Source organism: Simochromis diagramma, unplaced genomic scaffold (assembly GCF_900408965.1).
Source record: "Simochromis diagramma unplaced genomic scaffold, fSimDia1.1 OVJJ01000026.1, whole genome shotgun sequence".
In the NCBI taxonomy this organism is placed as follows: domain Eukaryota; kingdom Metazoa; phylum Chordata; class Actinopteri; order Cichliformes; family Cichlidae; genus Simochromis; species Simochromis diagramma.
In genome coordinates this window covers 9104508-9119598 of record NW_024386985.1, presented here as the reverse complement: position 1 = coordinate 9119598, position 15091 = coordinate 9104508, and the positions used below count along the sequence as shown (strand labels likewise).

Below are 15091 nucleotides of genomic sequence, written 5' to 3'. Positions count from 1 at the left end.
AGCTCTGCTTAAATATTCATGAGTCTTATCTATGCAGACTGTGCCAAAAGTTCTGCTTTTAAACGGCAGTAGACACACCCACAGAGAGGATACACAATGTTCCAGAGATTCCCACAAAGCACATTTCTGATTTCCCATTAAGCAAGAAATGAAGATAACAACTGACAAAAAAAAAAGATGGAGACGGAATGACGTGAGCAGAAAGATGATGCCTTTAAGGTGAAATAGGGATGATGTCTACCCAGATTTGGGTTTGGAGCTGCGTTTATTGTTTCGGTAATCTTAAAGATATGACTAACCTGTGGGAGAAGGAATTTTTGGAAAGATTCAGAAAGGAGAGATCAGCGCAACACCCCCTCAGAAGAGCCCCAAATAGCTGCATGACACACAGGGTGGAAACGGTTAATTTGGGCTGAGAATTGCACGCAAAGAGAAATGCATTTTTTTTTTTTAAATTGCACATGCATTAGGGATGCGCAGATAGTGATGGCAATGTTGCTTTTTTGTGTTTATTTTTGTTTTGTTGAAGAAATCTCGATTATAAAAAAAACAACTTCACTGACTTCTAGCTTGTCGTCACGCACTCTTTGAACATTTAGCAGCAGACAAACGTTGGCAAGTGCTATCCAAAAAATGTAATCTTAGTTACCAATAAGCCCTTACTGCTCTTCAGGCGATATCAAAGTACATCCCAAAGACACACATTTGATCACACCCACCCATTAAATACTCACTGAGTCAACACAGCAGTCTGTGCCCGACAGATCCAAGTGGACCAGGCAATTGGGTTGAGACAAGAAGAGATAAAGGTTCTGCGAATAGGTCGAGAAGAGGAGAAACATCGTATTAGGCTGAAAAAGTGGAGATTAAATGGGGCAGCGTGTATTTGTGTTTCCAGATGGCTTGTGCTTTCTGACCGATGCATCCTCCCCCGAGAGGACCCCGGGGTTCTTGCTCAGGTCCAGGTGCAGCAGGGAGTTAGAGTACTCATCGCTGGAGCACAAAGCCTGAGAGAGAGAAACCACTCCTGAGAGAAAGGGGAGTAGAGCGCAGAGAGATGAAATGAAAAATGAGAAAGATGAGAGCTGGTAGCTGTACAATATTAAAAAGGAGAAAGAGAATGCTCTCAAAACATTTTGTGTCTTTAAATTATTCATAGACATCTTGGAGCAGCAGGTATCAGTGGATGTTATGGGAAGTAGCGCAATTCAATGTAATATTTAAATTCTCCGCTGGGTACCCTGTACGATGAGACAGTAGCAGAAGGCATGCTGCCTGCAGGGCAGCACATGACATTGTAAGTAAATATGGAGTCATAGCGGGGCGAAAGCATAAAACAAAGCTCTGAAAACATTATATCCCCTCAACCACAGTATGATCTAACCCGAGCTCTGAAAGCTGCAGGGGATCCAACTTGTTCTCCTCCTGATTTTGGTGAGTAACACCTGTGCCATACTTTTATTTAACTCACAGACAGGGGTAAATAAGGAAAAAAACAAGGTGGGGCAACTCCTAACCTTTGGAGGTGAGTGAGGTCTTGGAGAGGTTGAGGAGACGAAGCCCCTTGCTGAGGCGACACACTTGCTGGATTAAGTTGGACACACCTGCAGCATGAACACAGCAGATATAAAAAGTGAGTCGCAGAATTTCTTGTCACTTGAAAGTAATTTTCACTGTAACAGATGTACCTGCTTCTGAGTTAACGGATCAGGGACCAGATAAGCCAAAATGAGCCACTATTTTCTTTTACTATTGGACTCAACAGACCCTTTCAGGTAATATTTAGATATAGAACAATGAGAGCCAGTGAAAATAGAACTGTCTTTCTTCATCACATCAAACACAAGCTTGAGTTTTTCTCCAGACCCAAAGATTAAATTAGAAAAACAAAAAAAGGGAGATAATTTACGATACCTTGGTTATCCAGTGAGTTGTGCGCCAAGTTGAGGGAATGGATGACAGATGCAGGGTTCTCTGAAAGAGCTACTGACATCTTCTGTGGGAAGTCACTGCAAAAGTGGGTGTGCAGTTACCTACAGAGAGCTGCAACTGCAGTTGAAGTATCAGGTTCATTATAAATCTCTTGGTTTATAAATGTTGAGTGCCCATCATGATGTACTGATGTGCTTTTTGTGTGACTTTTGCTGCATTGCCACTACAAGTGACATAGTTACAACAGCCACGTGTGGCCAGAAACACAGTTTTCATAGTTTTGCTGCAGTTCAGGGGTGTCAAACATAGGGCCCATGGGCTGGAACCGGCCTGGCAAAGACTCCAATCTGGCCCACTGGATAGTTTTGAAAAATGTGAAGGAGGGCATCAATTTTGAACTTTTAGCTGTATTTTCAAAGGTTTTGCAGCTTTGGCTACTGACAAAGACGTCCCTCACAACCATTCTTATTACACTAGAGTAAATAAGTTATAGATAAAGATAGAAAAGATAAACAATGACATGAGAGAAAACACTCTTTTTCCAACTATCTACTACGGAAATGTCATTTTGTAAATTAATGACAAGCTACCAGAACTTTGTCTGTAATTTTACATATTTATTTCTTACAATTTAAGCTCAAACTGTCATCCTGACAAATTTATTTCATTTGTTAAATCAATATTTCTCTATCATGTAGAAAAAGAAGTGCCATCTTTTAAATGTGTAGTCAAACTTTACACTGATGGAAGCAGGAGTTTCACTGATCCAACCCACCTAAGATCAAAGTGGGCTGGTATGTGTCCCACAGTGTAAAATGAGTTTGACATCTTTGCTCTAGTTACTTGTTGACATGTTCTCTGAGCTTCTGTGTTTGAGAGGGAACATAAAAGCATACCATAGCTGATTCTTAAATAAATCGCTGCAGAGCTTCAGGCCAGCTCATATTTTGCAGATATATATATATATATATATATATATATAAAACTGCAAAATATATATATATATATATAACTGCAAAATATATATATATATTTTTTGTAATGAATGAATTTTAAGTCATACAGTCAAAATGTGATTAAATTGCAAACTTTCAGCTTCAATTAAAGACGTTTTTAAAACTCAGTACTGCATTATTTAGGAAATACACCCATTTTTATACATAGTAGCTCCTTTTCAGAGGCTCAAAATTAATTGGAAAAACTAACAATTTTAACTAAGAGGATTATTTTTAATACTTGGATAGAAATTCGCAGCCAGTGACTGTCTGAAGTCTAGAACCCGTGGATATCACCAAATGCTGCCTTTCTTCCCTTCAGATTCTCAGCCAGGCCTTTACTGCAACCAGATTTCAGTTATTGATTGTTTGTGGTTCTCTCTGCATTCAGGTTTGTCTTCCGTTACTTTAAAGGAATGGTCCATTAGGTTAAGATCAGGTGACTGACTTGGTCCTTCAGAATTCATCCTGCTACTTTTATCAGCAGTCACACTATCAATAAACACTTGTGACCCGGATCCACTGGCATCTATACATGACCACGCCAAAACATTGCGTCCACCATGTTTGACAGATGATGTGGTATGCTTTCAGATCATGAGCAGTTTCTGTCTTTTTCCATACTTTGTCTTTCCATCATTCTGGTACAAGTTCATCTTGTTTTCAATAAACCAACTAGTATTTTTCCAGAACTGTGCAGGACGAGAAGTTTTCTCACAAAATCTAATCTGACCTTGTTGTTCTTGAATGTAACTGGTGGTTTGCACCTTGTTGTGACTCCTCTGTGTTTCTATTCATGATGATGTCTCAAGAATGTAGTCAAGGCGCTTCTAAAATCATCTGTTTTAGTTGTCTTCTATAGTCTTGTCGGCTTTTTGATTCTCATTCGTTTAAAAGATCCAGTATATTGTTCATTTGACCATTCAAAGTTTTTTCTATATGTGATCGTCTTCCTTATTTGCATTGGCATCTGTGCCAACCTCACATAAAGAATTCCAGTGAACAGCTACCAAAACAAGTCCAACTCCTCATCCTTGCATCTTTTTCTACCTGGCTAATTTGTCATACAGTAATGAGGGAACATACCTCACCTGCTTAGGAAACTGCTTGTCAGCCAATGGTCAAATTATTTTTGAGCCTCTGAAAATGGGAGATTCTGTATAAAAACACAATTCCTAAACTGTTAAAGAAAAGGTTTATAAAACCACTTAAATCAAAACTAAAAGTCTGAAATTTAGAGGCAAAAATTCTATAAAATCCAACAGCTTTTGGCCCTCATTGTATTTGTAGCGAGACACTTCTTCACCAAAGCATGAACACAGCTTAACAGCATAAAACACAAAGATATTTGATGTCATTCAATGAAGCGATTGAAACAACTGACAAACACTGCGGTGTCACTATGAACTAAAACTCTATGAACTTACACTACATTCACAGACAAGCACTTACGCATACAATACATATATAATATATGATTCAGTAGTACAGAAATTTAGCCTTGTTCAAGGACATACAAGTTAATCAAAATAAGGCCAACAATTGACTCATAGAAGGAGCATTCTCAGGTATTCTGACCAAGTTCTTAGCATGGGTCAATCATTAAAAGACAAACACCACTAAGATTCACAAAATACACTTAAAACCGTTTGGTAAATGTTGTCATTTGCATTAAAAAAAAATCAAGCCAGGATAAAATTAATGCTAGTCCTGGAGAGCCCATTTCAGGAATCAGAGTTTCTATAATAGTCAAAGCACAAAAAGTAAATGAAGACTGCTACTCACGATTTTAACCCAGCATTCTCCAGAGTGATCTCTTCAAGGCTGGAGGATTTGCTGACTGTGTGCAGGACCTGCTCAGTGACCTCTGAGCCCTGATGCATGAAAGACATATTTAAAACCTTGGTCGGTGACCCTTCAGGAATACTGTAAGGTGTAGCACACAAGTTTATACTTACAATGCGCAGGTCTTTGCAGTACAGTTTAGTGAACCAGGTGTTGTAAGCCATTGATGCAACAATGACAGCCAAATCTCTGTAAAAGGGAAAAACTGGATAAATGAGGAACTGTAATTTGGCTGCAATATTGCCCAACCGCCATTCGTTCCTGACCTGCTCTCCAGGTGGCTGAAGTCCAGCAAGTTAAACTCCCTGTTGTCCTGAGAGTGATAGATGGTGTCCACATCCTAGGAGAAACATTATCAATGAGTGCATGACACCCCCCTCATATTGTGCACAGTCATATATATGTAACATTCAAACACACTCACAGTAACACAGGCACAGCCCCACAGCTCTTACCCACTGCACTTCCTCCTTGCAGCTGATGCCATTATAGTCGCACAGAGCAGCGTAAGTCTCTGAGAAGCCTCCTGAGAAAGGAAAGGGGGAGGAACAAACAGAAGAGGGGGAAAAAAAGAGTTGATGAGAACAGCTGCTTCCTTCAGCAGTAAATGGCAAAAAAGGGAGGAAAATGCACACAGAAACATTTGTCCAAATTATCAATCTTTTATATGTGTGACAGCACTAAAAAGAACATCTGGGAGAGCATTTGTAAAGTACGTGTGCCAACTTCCTCTTGAGTCTGCCAAGTGGTGTACACATGCTCATATCTGTGTGTGACTGCCTGTGTATGCATGCGTGCAAATTCCCATGTTTGATGATAACGTCTCTTTTACCGCAGGCCCTCTGTGTCTCCACTGAAGTCTCGGAGCTGGGTGAATACTTCCTGCTGCCCTCCGAAAGGTCACTGTCTGAATGACAGATGGAAGGGCTGCAAACATAAAAGAAACACAGATACTGTAAGGAATCATTTATCTTTTGATAATTGCGCAAATAAAGGTCATCCTTCTTTAAACTTTCCAATTTTTCACCACTGCACAGACGTGACTATTTATTCTCATTTTATCTTGAGAGGCACCGACACTTACGCAAAAATGGAGTTGTTGAATATTCGAGACAGAGCGAAATTTATATGGCTGACCACATGATTGAGGTGTTCCCGTGACTCAAACCTCAGGGAGTAACTGGACTTGTCAGTGTCGATAACAACCTGCGCATAAGAAAAATATCCGTAAAAGACTGAAAAATATCGTGGCAGTTGAATCTTAAATTTCATTTATTAAACAAACTAATGTATCTATTTTTTAATTACTTGCATTTAAACTATATGAATTATATATGAAACCACTGGACTTGTTAAATGGAATGATGACACAACTTCGTAGATTATCTGTCTGTTATAATAAACACTAAAGTGAAGGAGCAAACAACTGCAAGTATAAATGCAAGTATATCAGAGCTATATCAGGTACTTGACTATGATAGGAAAGATTTATCCCTTACATAAGCACATAGCCAGGTTTACCTTGATAACTTATACTGGACCTTAATCTCTGTTATGCTGTAGCTCTTTTCCACAACAGCCACTGACCCGGAGATTTCTATGAGCTGAACCTTTAAGAGCCCCTGAGGTCTAGATTGAAAGATCTTCCTTGTTTTTCTCCACAGCTGTTTTCACACACCCACTGCATCTCTAAACTTTTCTACACATGTGAGAAAGCAAATGTCTGAATCAGTCAGACTGGATTTTGCCCTGCCAGCTACCAAGTATATAGTCTGCATAATGTAAAAATTGAACCAATGTGAGAACAGTAAGTAGAAGTCATTGCAACCTTACTACAGAAAATACCCGTAGTAGTGAAAATAGGCCTGAATTGGAAAATCTTCTGTTGTGTGCTGCATGTGGCACAAATTTGGACAACGTACGGACATGATTCTGGCCCCATTGTCAAGAATTAAGTGTAAAAAACTGATATTAACTGGGTGGCAATTTGCATTTTAGTTAAGGCCACTACAATACAGTCAAAAGAAGACTAGTTCCATCTGCAGTCATTTATGTTTGGTGCCATAGAGCTACCAGCCCTTCCATTCGCAAACATAGATAAGACAAAGAGACCAGTAGCAAGACTCCACCACAGAACAGAGCGGGTTTGATATTCATTAAATTAGTCCAAAAACAAAACAAAACATGGAGCTGGGCTATAAAGCAGCTTGCAGAGCAACAACTGTGGGCCAGCCAAAGAAGCTTGGGTAGCTAATTGGATACATAGAGGGGTACCATCTCAGCCGATCTCATCTCCGTTGATATGAGCTGGCAATGAGATCAGCTGATCTGCTGAGATTACAGCTAAGCTTACTTGCCTAAACTAAAGTTATGCTTGATTATTCAAACTGAGCGTCAGTGTATTTTCTCTCTCCCTGTTGTTGACTGTTGTTGACTCAGTTCTATGTTAGTTAGCAGCTGATTGAACCTGAGCCTAACAAAGAGTTGTTTACATTAGTTCCTGATGACTTCACTCCACCTCCTTCCTTGCTCCTAACCAGGTGTCATTCTGACCATGGCTATTAGAGTCCCTAGATTGATATCTATGAATTGAATCTGTTGTGGCACTGGTCCTTGTGAGAGTTGAAAGAGGGGAGACACTTTTCTCTGAGGCCTGACATAAAATAAACCGGGGGGCCATCCAGGATCTCCAATACTGCAAGCTTTAATACCTTATCCCTAGAAATAACAACACACTTTCCACACTGTGAAACAGTCTGTAGTCCTTGCTGTGTAACAAAAATGCTTTTATATCCTTCAATGTCTCCTGAGCGGAGCTAAAATCTAGGTCCAGGGACCTGCCTGCAAAGCAAGGTAGTGGAAGAACTTAGAAGAAAAAAAGCAGACCTGACAATAATTTTCTGGTTACAGGTTATTAATTTCCTGTAGGAGAAAAAAAGCCTTTTAATCTCACAAGCAAAGGCTTAAATAAAAACTGGGAAAAATAATTAAAAATTCTTGCAGTAAGTTTTTCCTTGTTGGCATTACATCAACAGCAGAAGAGAATAAGTTAATAAGAGAGCTCTTACTGTCACAGTGGCTGTTTTAATAAATGTCTAAAATGCTTTTATCCTGCCTTGAAGGCCACAGTGATGTAACTACACCATTATACAACTGCACAGACAACTTTGTTGTTGCAGTGGAGAGGAGTGCATACAGAGTTAATGTAAAAATTCACCTGATGTTCAGGTTGAGAATTCAAAGCTCGAATCTCCAAGAAGTTGAATGTGGTTTCTACCTGTTGTCAGAGACATAGTTGACATTTCAGCTGGCACGAATCTAAAAGCCTCACACTGCACATTAACTTGAGAGGGTGGCAGAAAGTACCTTTGTGGGAATCTTTGGCGCCAGGAAATAGAGACGCCATGTTGTGAGCACCTGGGAAAAAAAAAGGAAATAAAGCAAATTGAATGAAGACTCTTGAAAAGTTCACCGCACAGTCATACCGTACTCCCCAGGGAGAAAACAGTCCCAGGAGTTTCCATGGTAATGATGAGAGGGTCTATTCATCTACTGATCCAGCAAATTGCTATCTGTGTCAGCGATAACGTCAAGCATTAACAGATTAACATCTTCAAATCTGAGAAATGGTGACATGCTGCAATGTTTTAATCACAATGACACAAACATAAAACGTAATTTCATTATCATTCTATTACTTCTGCTGTGGGTAAACATGACAGCGGCTCATACGTTTAGTTCGAGACACGCAGTGCGCCTCTGGGCCCAGCGAGCAATCTCTTCTGGTCATTTAGCATCGCTCCAGGTCTTTAATATGAGAACCGCCAAATTTCAGGGCTAATAGATGTCTTCTCTACCGTTCGCATCATAGGATCTGTTCTAAACACAGAAATGCGGGTCATGGTGGGTCAGGACATCAAATTAGCTTTTTTGCTTTGCCATCTTTGCTAATTTGGTATCTGCGGTCAGAGGCGTGTTGGATCATTTTTAGTTCAATGCAAACTTGATGGGAGTTTGGACGTGACTGGAAATTTGAAAGCAAACTCAGAGCCTGTGTATGCATCTCCATCTGAAGGAGCACACGCACCATTTGTGCGCGTGCACCCACTTATTTTTGGCTTGGAGACATTTGTGTCATGCAGCTTTTGCGTAAATCTGATTCTGCCCCTGATTCTTCTTCTTGAGAAACAGTTTCTTTCTTTTTGTTTTTTTCTTGCAAACACACACTCTAAAAAAAGAAGAAGAAAAAAGTCAGTGTCTCGATCCATCAAGGCAAACAAAGAATAGTGATTCTTTGGCATTTTGCAGCTCTCCACCAGCCCCTAAGTACTGCCCTCTGCTCTTTTTCTTCTCCTCTTCTGCTCCGTCGCTTCCAATCATTTACTCCATTCTCTCTGATGGGCCTGCTAAAACACTCCCCGAGGACAAAGTCTCCCCCCTCCGCCCACCCCATGCCCATGTGTCTCTCCCCAATGAAATAAGTAATTAAATTACAGCTCTCTCATTCTACTGTTATTTTTTGGAGAAGGGAGCTTGACACAGGCCTGTCTGAAGCACACATTGACAGCCTCTTACACCCACACAGCAAGTGAGGTGTCGAAAAAGAAATCATTCAAAATTCAAAATGTGCATGTGAGATGGAGAGAGTGCAAGAGAGAGGTGAAGATCTGCGCTTCACTTCAAAGACTGTCTGAAGGAGTTGATTAGAAGGACCAGATTGTATCGCATTACGGTGATGAGTCTGGGTTACGGGTGGTAGTTAAGAGAGTGCATGCAAGTAAACAGAAGTAAATCATGCTGATGCAGCAGGAGAGAGAGACACTTATCGAGTATTCCACTTCAAAGGGAGACCAGACACACAGCACACATATTGTGGGTTAATTATGCAGCTAGATAACAGATATTCAAATTCTGTTTTGTTTGACAGTTTGGGTGAGGCCTCTGCAGATAAATTCATGTAAACCATAGTGACAAAGCAAAACCACCAATCACAATCTCAAGCAAGCTTTCAACTGCTTACTTCCGACCCTGAACTTCCAGTGAAACAGGAAAACAAAAACTTAACACAATTAAACTCTCCTCTCTCCTGCCAAATGCTAACCCGAGTGCATTTGATCAACCTCCAATCTATTTTTCCGTTTTCTATGTGCACCCAGCAGGAGAGAGAACCCTCGCGTTCCAGTTCAGCTTTTAAGAGGAAGCGGTAAATGAGACATGGATTGGAAAGAGATTATTGGAAAGATGTTTCTGGCAGATAGACATATCAAAGTGTCTGAATATCAAAGGCTGTACATGCAGAAACTCTCCTAACTGCCCATCCTCACCACACGATGAATCATTACAGCATCCAATGAGTGGAATTCTGCACTGCCGAGGCAAAAACGGACCTTTTTTAAAAGCTCATTCACTCACTGGGGGAATTGTAGAAGGGGCGGCAGAAATAACCAGTGTGTCGAAACAGTACAAAAACTACACTAGTTAGACAAGGGTTTGTTTTATATTATGCTTATAAAGATGTACGGTTGCCTTGCTGCACTTAATGGTGCACTCAATCAATTATACCTGTTCTGCAGTGTGTGTTACCCATGCATGAGTTGTGTCCTTTTCTGCAAACACAGTGGAAGTGTTACACATTTGCTAACACTGGCATTCATACAGGGTCCAGTCTGATTTCCTGTCTGCCGTGTACAAGCTGATTGCCCCAGATTCTATTCAGATAGCTGGTTGAGTTTCGCACAGTCAAATACAAATTTCATATCTCTGTCCTATATTCTCTGATGAAAGCACCCCAGAATCAAAGGCTGTGAGCTGTTCGGCCCCCCACTGCCTCCACAGGCACAGAGGGATCCACAGCCACTCTCGCAGATCCTGTCTATCCAATATTCATCCTGCCAAGCCGCCAACAGCAGTCACAGAAGAGGGGCAGCAGCCGTAATGCAGTTAGCAAGTGACCAAAGAAGCAAGATGTTTGCTGTCGCTGTTAAATAATGAGGATCTCTTGCTTCTGCTGTCACAGAAATCAACATTGTGACAGAGATCCATTAACACTGCAGGGGAAGTAAACATCAAAGACAGTACATACATGATGCATGTCTCAGGCTGCTTATGTAGCAGGCTTATGGCATTCTTTTTCTTCTACATCAGCAGACCAGTGCTAAGACAGAACCCATTAAACCAGCCAAGTCGGCAGTGAGGAAACAGAAAGCAGCAACTTACCAGAATTTTGTCCTCTGTTTTGCCATTTTTAGTGTCAAGCTTAATGCCACGAACAAACTTTATAGATGATTTATCGATAATCTTCCTGATGCTTTCTGTGGATGACAACATTAACATATGTTACAACATAATCTCTCTCTCTGTTTCAGTCTCCGAAAGGAGCAAACAACCATTTGTGCAAATTTGATAGTTTTTCATATAAAAAGAACAGTTTGCAAGCTGTTGTGTCTTAGATTTGTGAATCCTTTTTCACTCTTGCAAATTTGCAGAGAGACCTCAAAAATATTCTCTACATTTATTTATTTATTTTTTGTCTGTTATTATTGTACAGTAATACTAAAATACAGGCAAAGCAAAATCCTACAACAATAATATCATTTTGAAGGACATAAAATGAGACATAATGTTCACTGTGCAGGATTATTTGCAGGACCTCTTGTCTCTAAACATTGATTTTTGCAAAGTTAACATTGCCTAAAGGGATACAGTAGAAAAATCACATTCAGAAACCTAAAGTAATAAGGAGTAGTGTGGCAGAAATTCAAATTAAATGGAACACAAAAAAACAACATGCAAACAATAAGGAAGGATCCTTTAACTTCAGATTACTGTACAAATATCCCAGCTCAACATTAGCTGAGGGATGTGTCAGACTTGCAATGTACGCTGACCCGTCGTGGCATTTTAGATGATAAAAATAACCGCGTTGACAGGATCATGATTATACGTGAGAAACAAACCTCTTATATGCAAAATCATATAATCTGCACGTAACACTGAAGCAGAACGATTGACAGGGTTTTAGGTTGTGCTCCAAAGCACAAAGGCACTCAGTGGGAAGTTACACGATTTCGTGGATTAATTACTGAATGACTGTGATACATAACAATGTTTTGCCTCCGAGGTATTTCCTTTGAGGTAGTCACAATATGCTTCAGTGTTATTTTCTTACTCACAGGAGCAATATAACACATTTGAGCATCAGTGTCTATGATTCACTGAGAACTGTTCCTGTCAAACAGTGTCACTGTCGGTGTTGTGACCCCTGACTTGTATATACAGCACATAACGTCCGTGATGCGCCAAAAGAAGCATCTTACTCACAGTTTGGGAACACATAGCACTGACACACTATCGCAGACACATACAGTCGCTAGCAGAAATTACATGATTCAGCATCTCAATTACTCTGGCTCCAGAGCTTCCAAATGACAAGTTTATGAGGAAATCGATACAGAGGCTGGGTTGTTGGGATTGGGCAGTGGAGTTGATACAGTCACAATGGACAGTGATGCAAACAATTCTTTCCCTGGCGCTATTTATTTCTATTTTTAGGTGCTCATAAGTCTTAAGGGGAACAGGTTCCATTGCAGTTATGTACATTTGGTCAGATTATGTACATACTTTACTCGAATATTTGGATTTAATGTCCCATTACACTTCTAATCTATCAAATTTCAGCAAAAATACAACACTTTTAACTTTACTGCATCTCAACTCTTATATGAATGACCTGTGATGAAGCTACATTTTCCTAAATAAATCATTTAAGTATCATCACCCTAACCAGACACAACACGTAAATGAGCTCATACCTTTTTGCATGGACAATTAATAATCAGATAACATGATGACACTTATAGGATCCTTCCTGGAACAAGAGGACTAGTTTTTGACACTTTTAGTACATTTTGCACCATATTAATAAGAGCTATTCGAACCAAGAATTGAGACCTGATAATTTAAGTCAATCCAGCTGTTAGGAAGGCTCTTTCCAGTGACCTAGTGCATGCAGGCAGACCACCAGGTTCTCCACCTGTCAATCAGTGCAGGAAAGGCGGGATGAGGTGGTGCAGCCGCCCGGCAGGTGGCTGAATGAAGAGGCAGGGATTCCACTGGATTAATCATCACAGTGAGCCTAATAGAGCCATTAGGAGTAATTAACACAGCAGCAGAGTCCCTGCTACCCTGAGCATGTGTGCTGCTGGTGCATGTGTCAGTGCTTTTGCGCGCGTGTATGATATTGAAATCGAGGCATTGCTGTGACTTTGACATATGTAAGCTGTTGCTGTTTGAGAAAGGGGGAGTAAATATTTGTGCATTCTGTCGCGCTGTTGAGTTTGTATAGCTCATGCATTTTTGTTGGCAAGATACGGTGAACATCTGCCTGTATCAGTGCCCCTCTCTTCACTTTCCCACGCACGCGTACACACGCATGCACGCGTGCAATCAGCAGCAGCGCTCTGGCTGGTTAGGCTGCAGAAAAACAAAGATGAAATACTCAAGAGTTGAGGGTTAGAGAGGGGGAAATCTCACTCTGAAATGGGTGTGTTTTTTTAAAAAAAAAGAAAAAGAAACGTGCAGGGAACAAGACGGTACCAGACCCCACGAGTACACACCATTATTTTCCACAACGCCCCTTTTCCTCTTTGGCCTAGGGCTGGGGGGTTTTATTACCTGATCCACCCAGAGAGGGCAGGCTTAAAGCTAATTTCCCTGCACTGTAAATAATTAATTTGCAGATTAACTAATTCACATGCGCGGGGAAAGAAGAAGAAAGAAAAAAGCCGCCCCGGCAAGGTTCGGGACTGATTGCAAAGGTGTAGCTCATGACAAGCATCCAATGCGTCTGTACGGTCGCAGCCTCCGACAGCCGCGCGGAGAAAAAAGCATCAGGAGCCTGACCACACACGCGCCCGGGGCGACCGCGAGCACACCGACACAAGACCGGGAGCAAAATAACCAAGCGGCGGTCTTTACCCACCTGTGATATCCTTGCTCACACTCACGAAACCAGAGGCAGTGATCTCTTTAGAAGCCATGTCTGTTCCTCTCTCCTATCGCCACCCCTCCTCCTCTTCCTCTCCTCCACCTCCTCCCCAATGTCTCCCTCTCCCTCTCTCTCTTAGAAATGGACAGAAAGAATGCTCTCTCTCCCAGGCATTCCAGCAGAGCACCCGACTGCCCGACGCGCTTCCTGGAAGAAACCGTTTGGATGTCGGGAGGCTGGATGGTGGGAGAGACGGGAGGTGGAGGGAGTGATGATGTTGAGGAGGAGGAGGCGGGGATCACTCTGGGATAATGAGGCTGTGGTTAGGCTACCTGTGAGAGCACGCCCAAGTTAGAAATCAGAAGATGCAAAGCAGCAGAAACAAATGTTACACCCAAAATAGAGATTGCCACTTAAAAAATAAGAAAAGATTTACCCTGCGGGTGTCACGGTTGGTTGTCCCTGGGACTCCACAGAAGAGGCAGGAAACGGGATGGGTGTAGGTGGAGCTTGTCAGCGATTCTAAACAGTGAACATTGCTTATCAAATTCATCCAGGTAGAGCTATTCTTCAGTTAACTTACGTTTCCGAACTGGACAGTTGCAGCTGATGGGAAAGTCAGTAAATGGTAATAAAACGTGATTCCATATGGAAATCTTGAGGTCTCTGAAATTATCACAATTTATTCTGAAGGGGTCAAGCTGAGTCTAAGTCTGAGAGCTCGAGGCATTTCAGGTGAAAAACATGAAATTCATGAAATTATTAGAGTCAATCACCATCCAGGAAATATGAATGGAATAGCTCTGCAAATGTTCCACAGGACTAACCTCCAAGTGGCAGTAGTCTTATGTCTATTTACGTTTTTATTCTTTAGACAGTGCACGAGCTGCAGTTTAAAGTGTTTTATATCGCCTGGGCCTCGGTGCAGCCGCCCTAGTTCATTCACTTACTGAGACAAGCCACCCTCCCTTTAAGGCCACCCTCACTTTGATTGTCTGGGTTGAACAGTAGCTGGGTTATAGCCAGATGTGTCCCTGAGATGCATGTTAGGGACAATCATTGTTGTTGAAGACTGCTAGTAACTGCACATTCAAAGCAGTCTGAAGCCTGAGCTTTTGGCTCACATGTTTTACTTGCACATACACTGATCTCATTATTTGAAAAATGAAAGGTGTTTAATATGAGCACCACGGTAACAGTATGAATATGGCAGAAAATAAGCAATGGCATAACAGGTACGATCTAAAACTCTAGGGATCCAAATTCATTAACCAAACCAAACCAAAGTTATTATGATTCATCCTGTGGGCTCTGTGGATATCCACAACAATCT

At 41.2% G+C, this 15091-nt stretch overlaps 1 protein-coding gene across 2 annotated transcripts in view; it reads right to left on the bottom strand.

Annotated features, from left to right (window-relative positions):
• Positions 1–14328, bottom strand: part of LOC120738815 (capping protein, Arp2/3 and myosin-I linker protein 3-like) — a 35645-nt gene extending 21317 nt beyond the window's left edge. For both annotated transcript variants that reach the window (XM_040040306.1, XM_040040307.1), the window contains exons 1-16: positions 14195–14328; positions 13753–14090; positions 10989–11083; positions 8139–8189; positions 7990–8049; positions 5857–5978; positions 5605–5699; positions 5228–5298; positions 5039–5112; positions 4886–4961; positions 4713–4801; positions 1915–2009; positions 1518–1604; positions 918–1027; positions 735–812; positions 300–376 (exon numbers count right to left, since the gene is read on the bottom strand). In XM_040040306.1, coding sequence (XP_039896240.1) covers positions 300–376; positions 735–812; positions 918–1027; positions 1518–1604; positions 1915–2009; positions 4713–4801; positions 4886–4961; positions 5039–5112; positions 5228–5298; positions 5605–5699; positions 5857–5978; positions 7990–8049; positions 8139–8189; positions 10989–11083; positions 13753–13810 — 1238 coding nt within the window. In that variant the 5' untranslated portion in view covers positions 13811–14090; positions 14195–14328. The remainder of the gene's footprint in view (positions 1–299; positions 377–734; positions 813–917; positions 1028–1517; positions 1605–1914; positions 2010–4712; positions 4802–4885; positions 4962–5038; positions 5113–5227; positions 5299–5604; positions 5700–5856; positions 5979–7989; positions 8050–8138; positions 8190–10988; positions 11084–13752; positions 14091–14194) is intronic.
• Between the last annotated feature and the right edge of the window lie 763 nt (positions 14329–15091).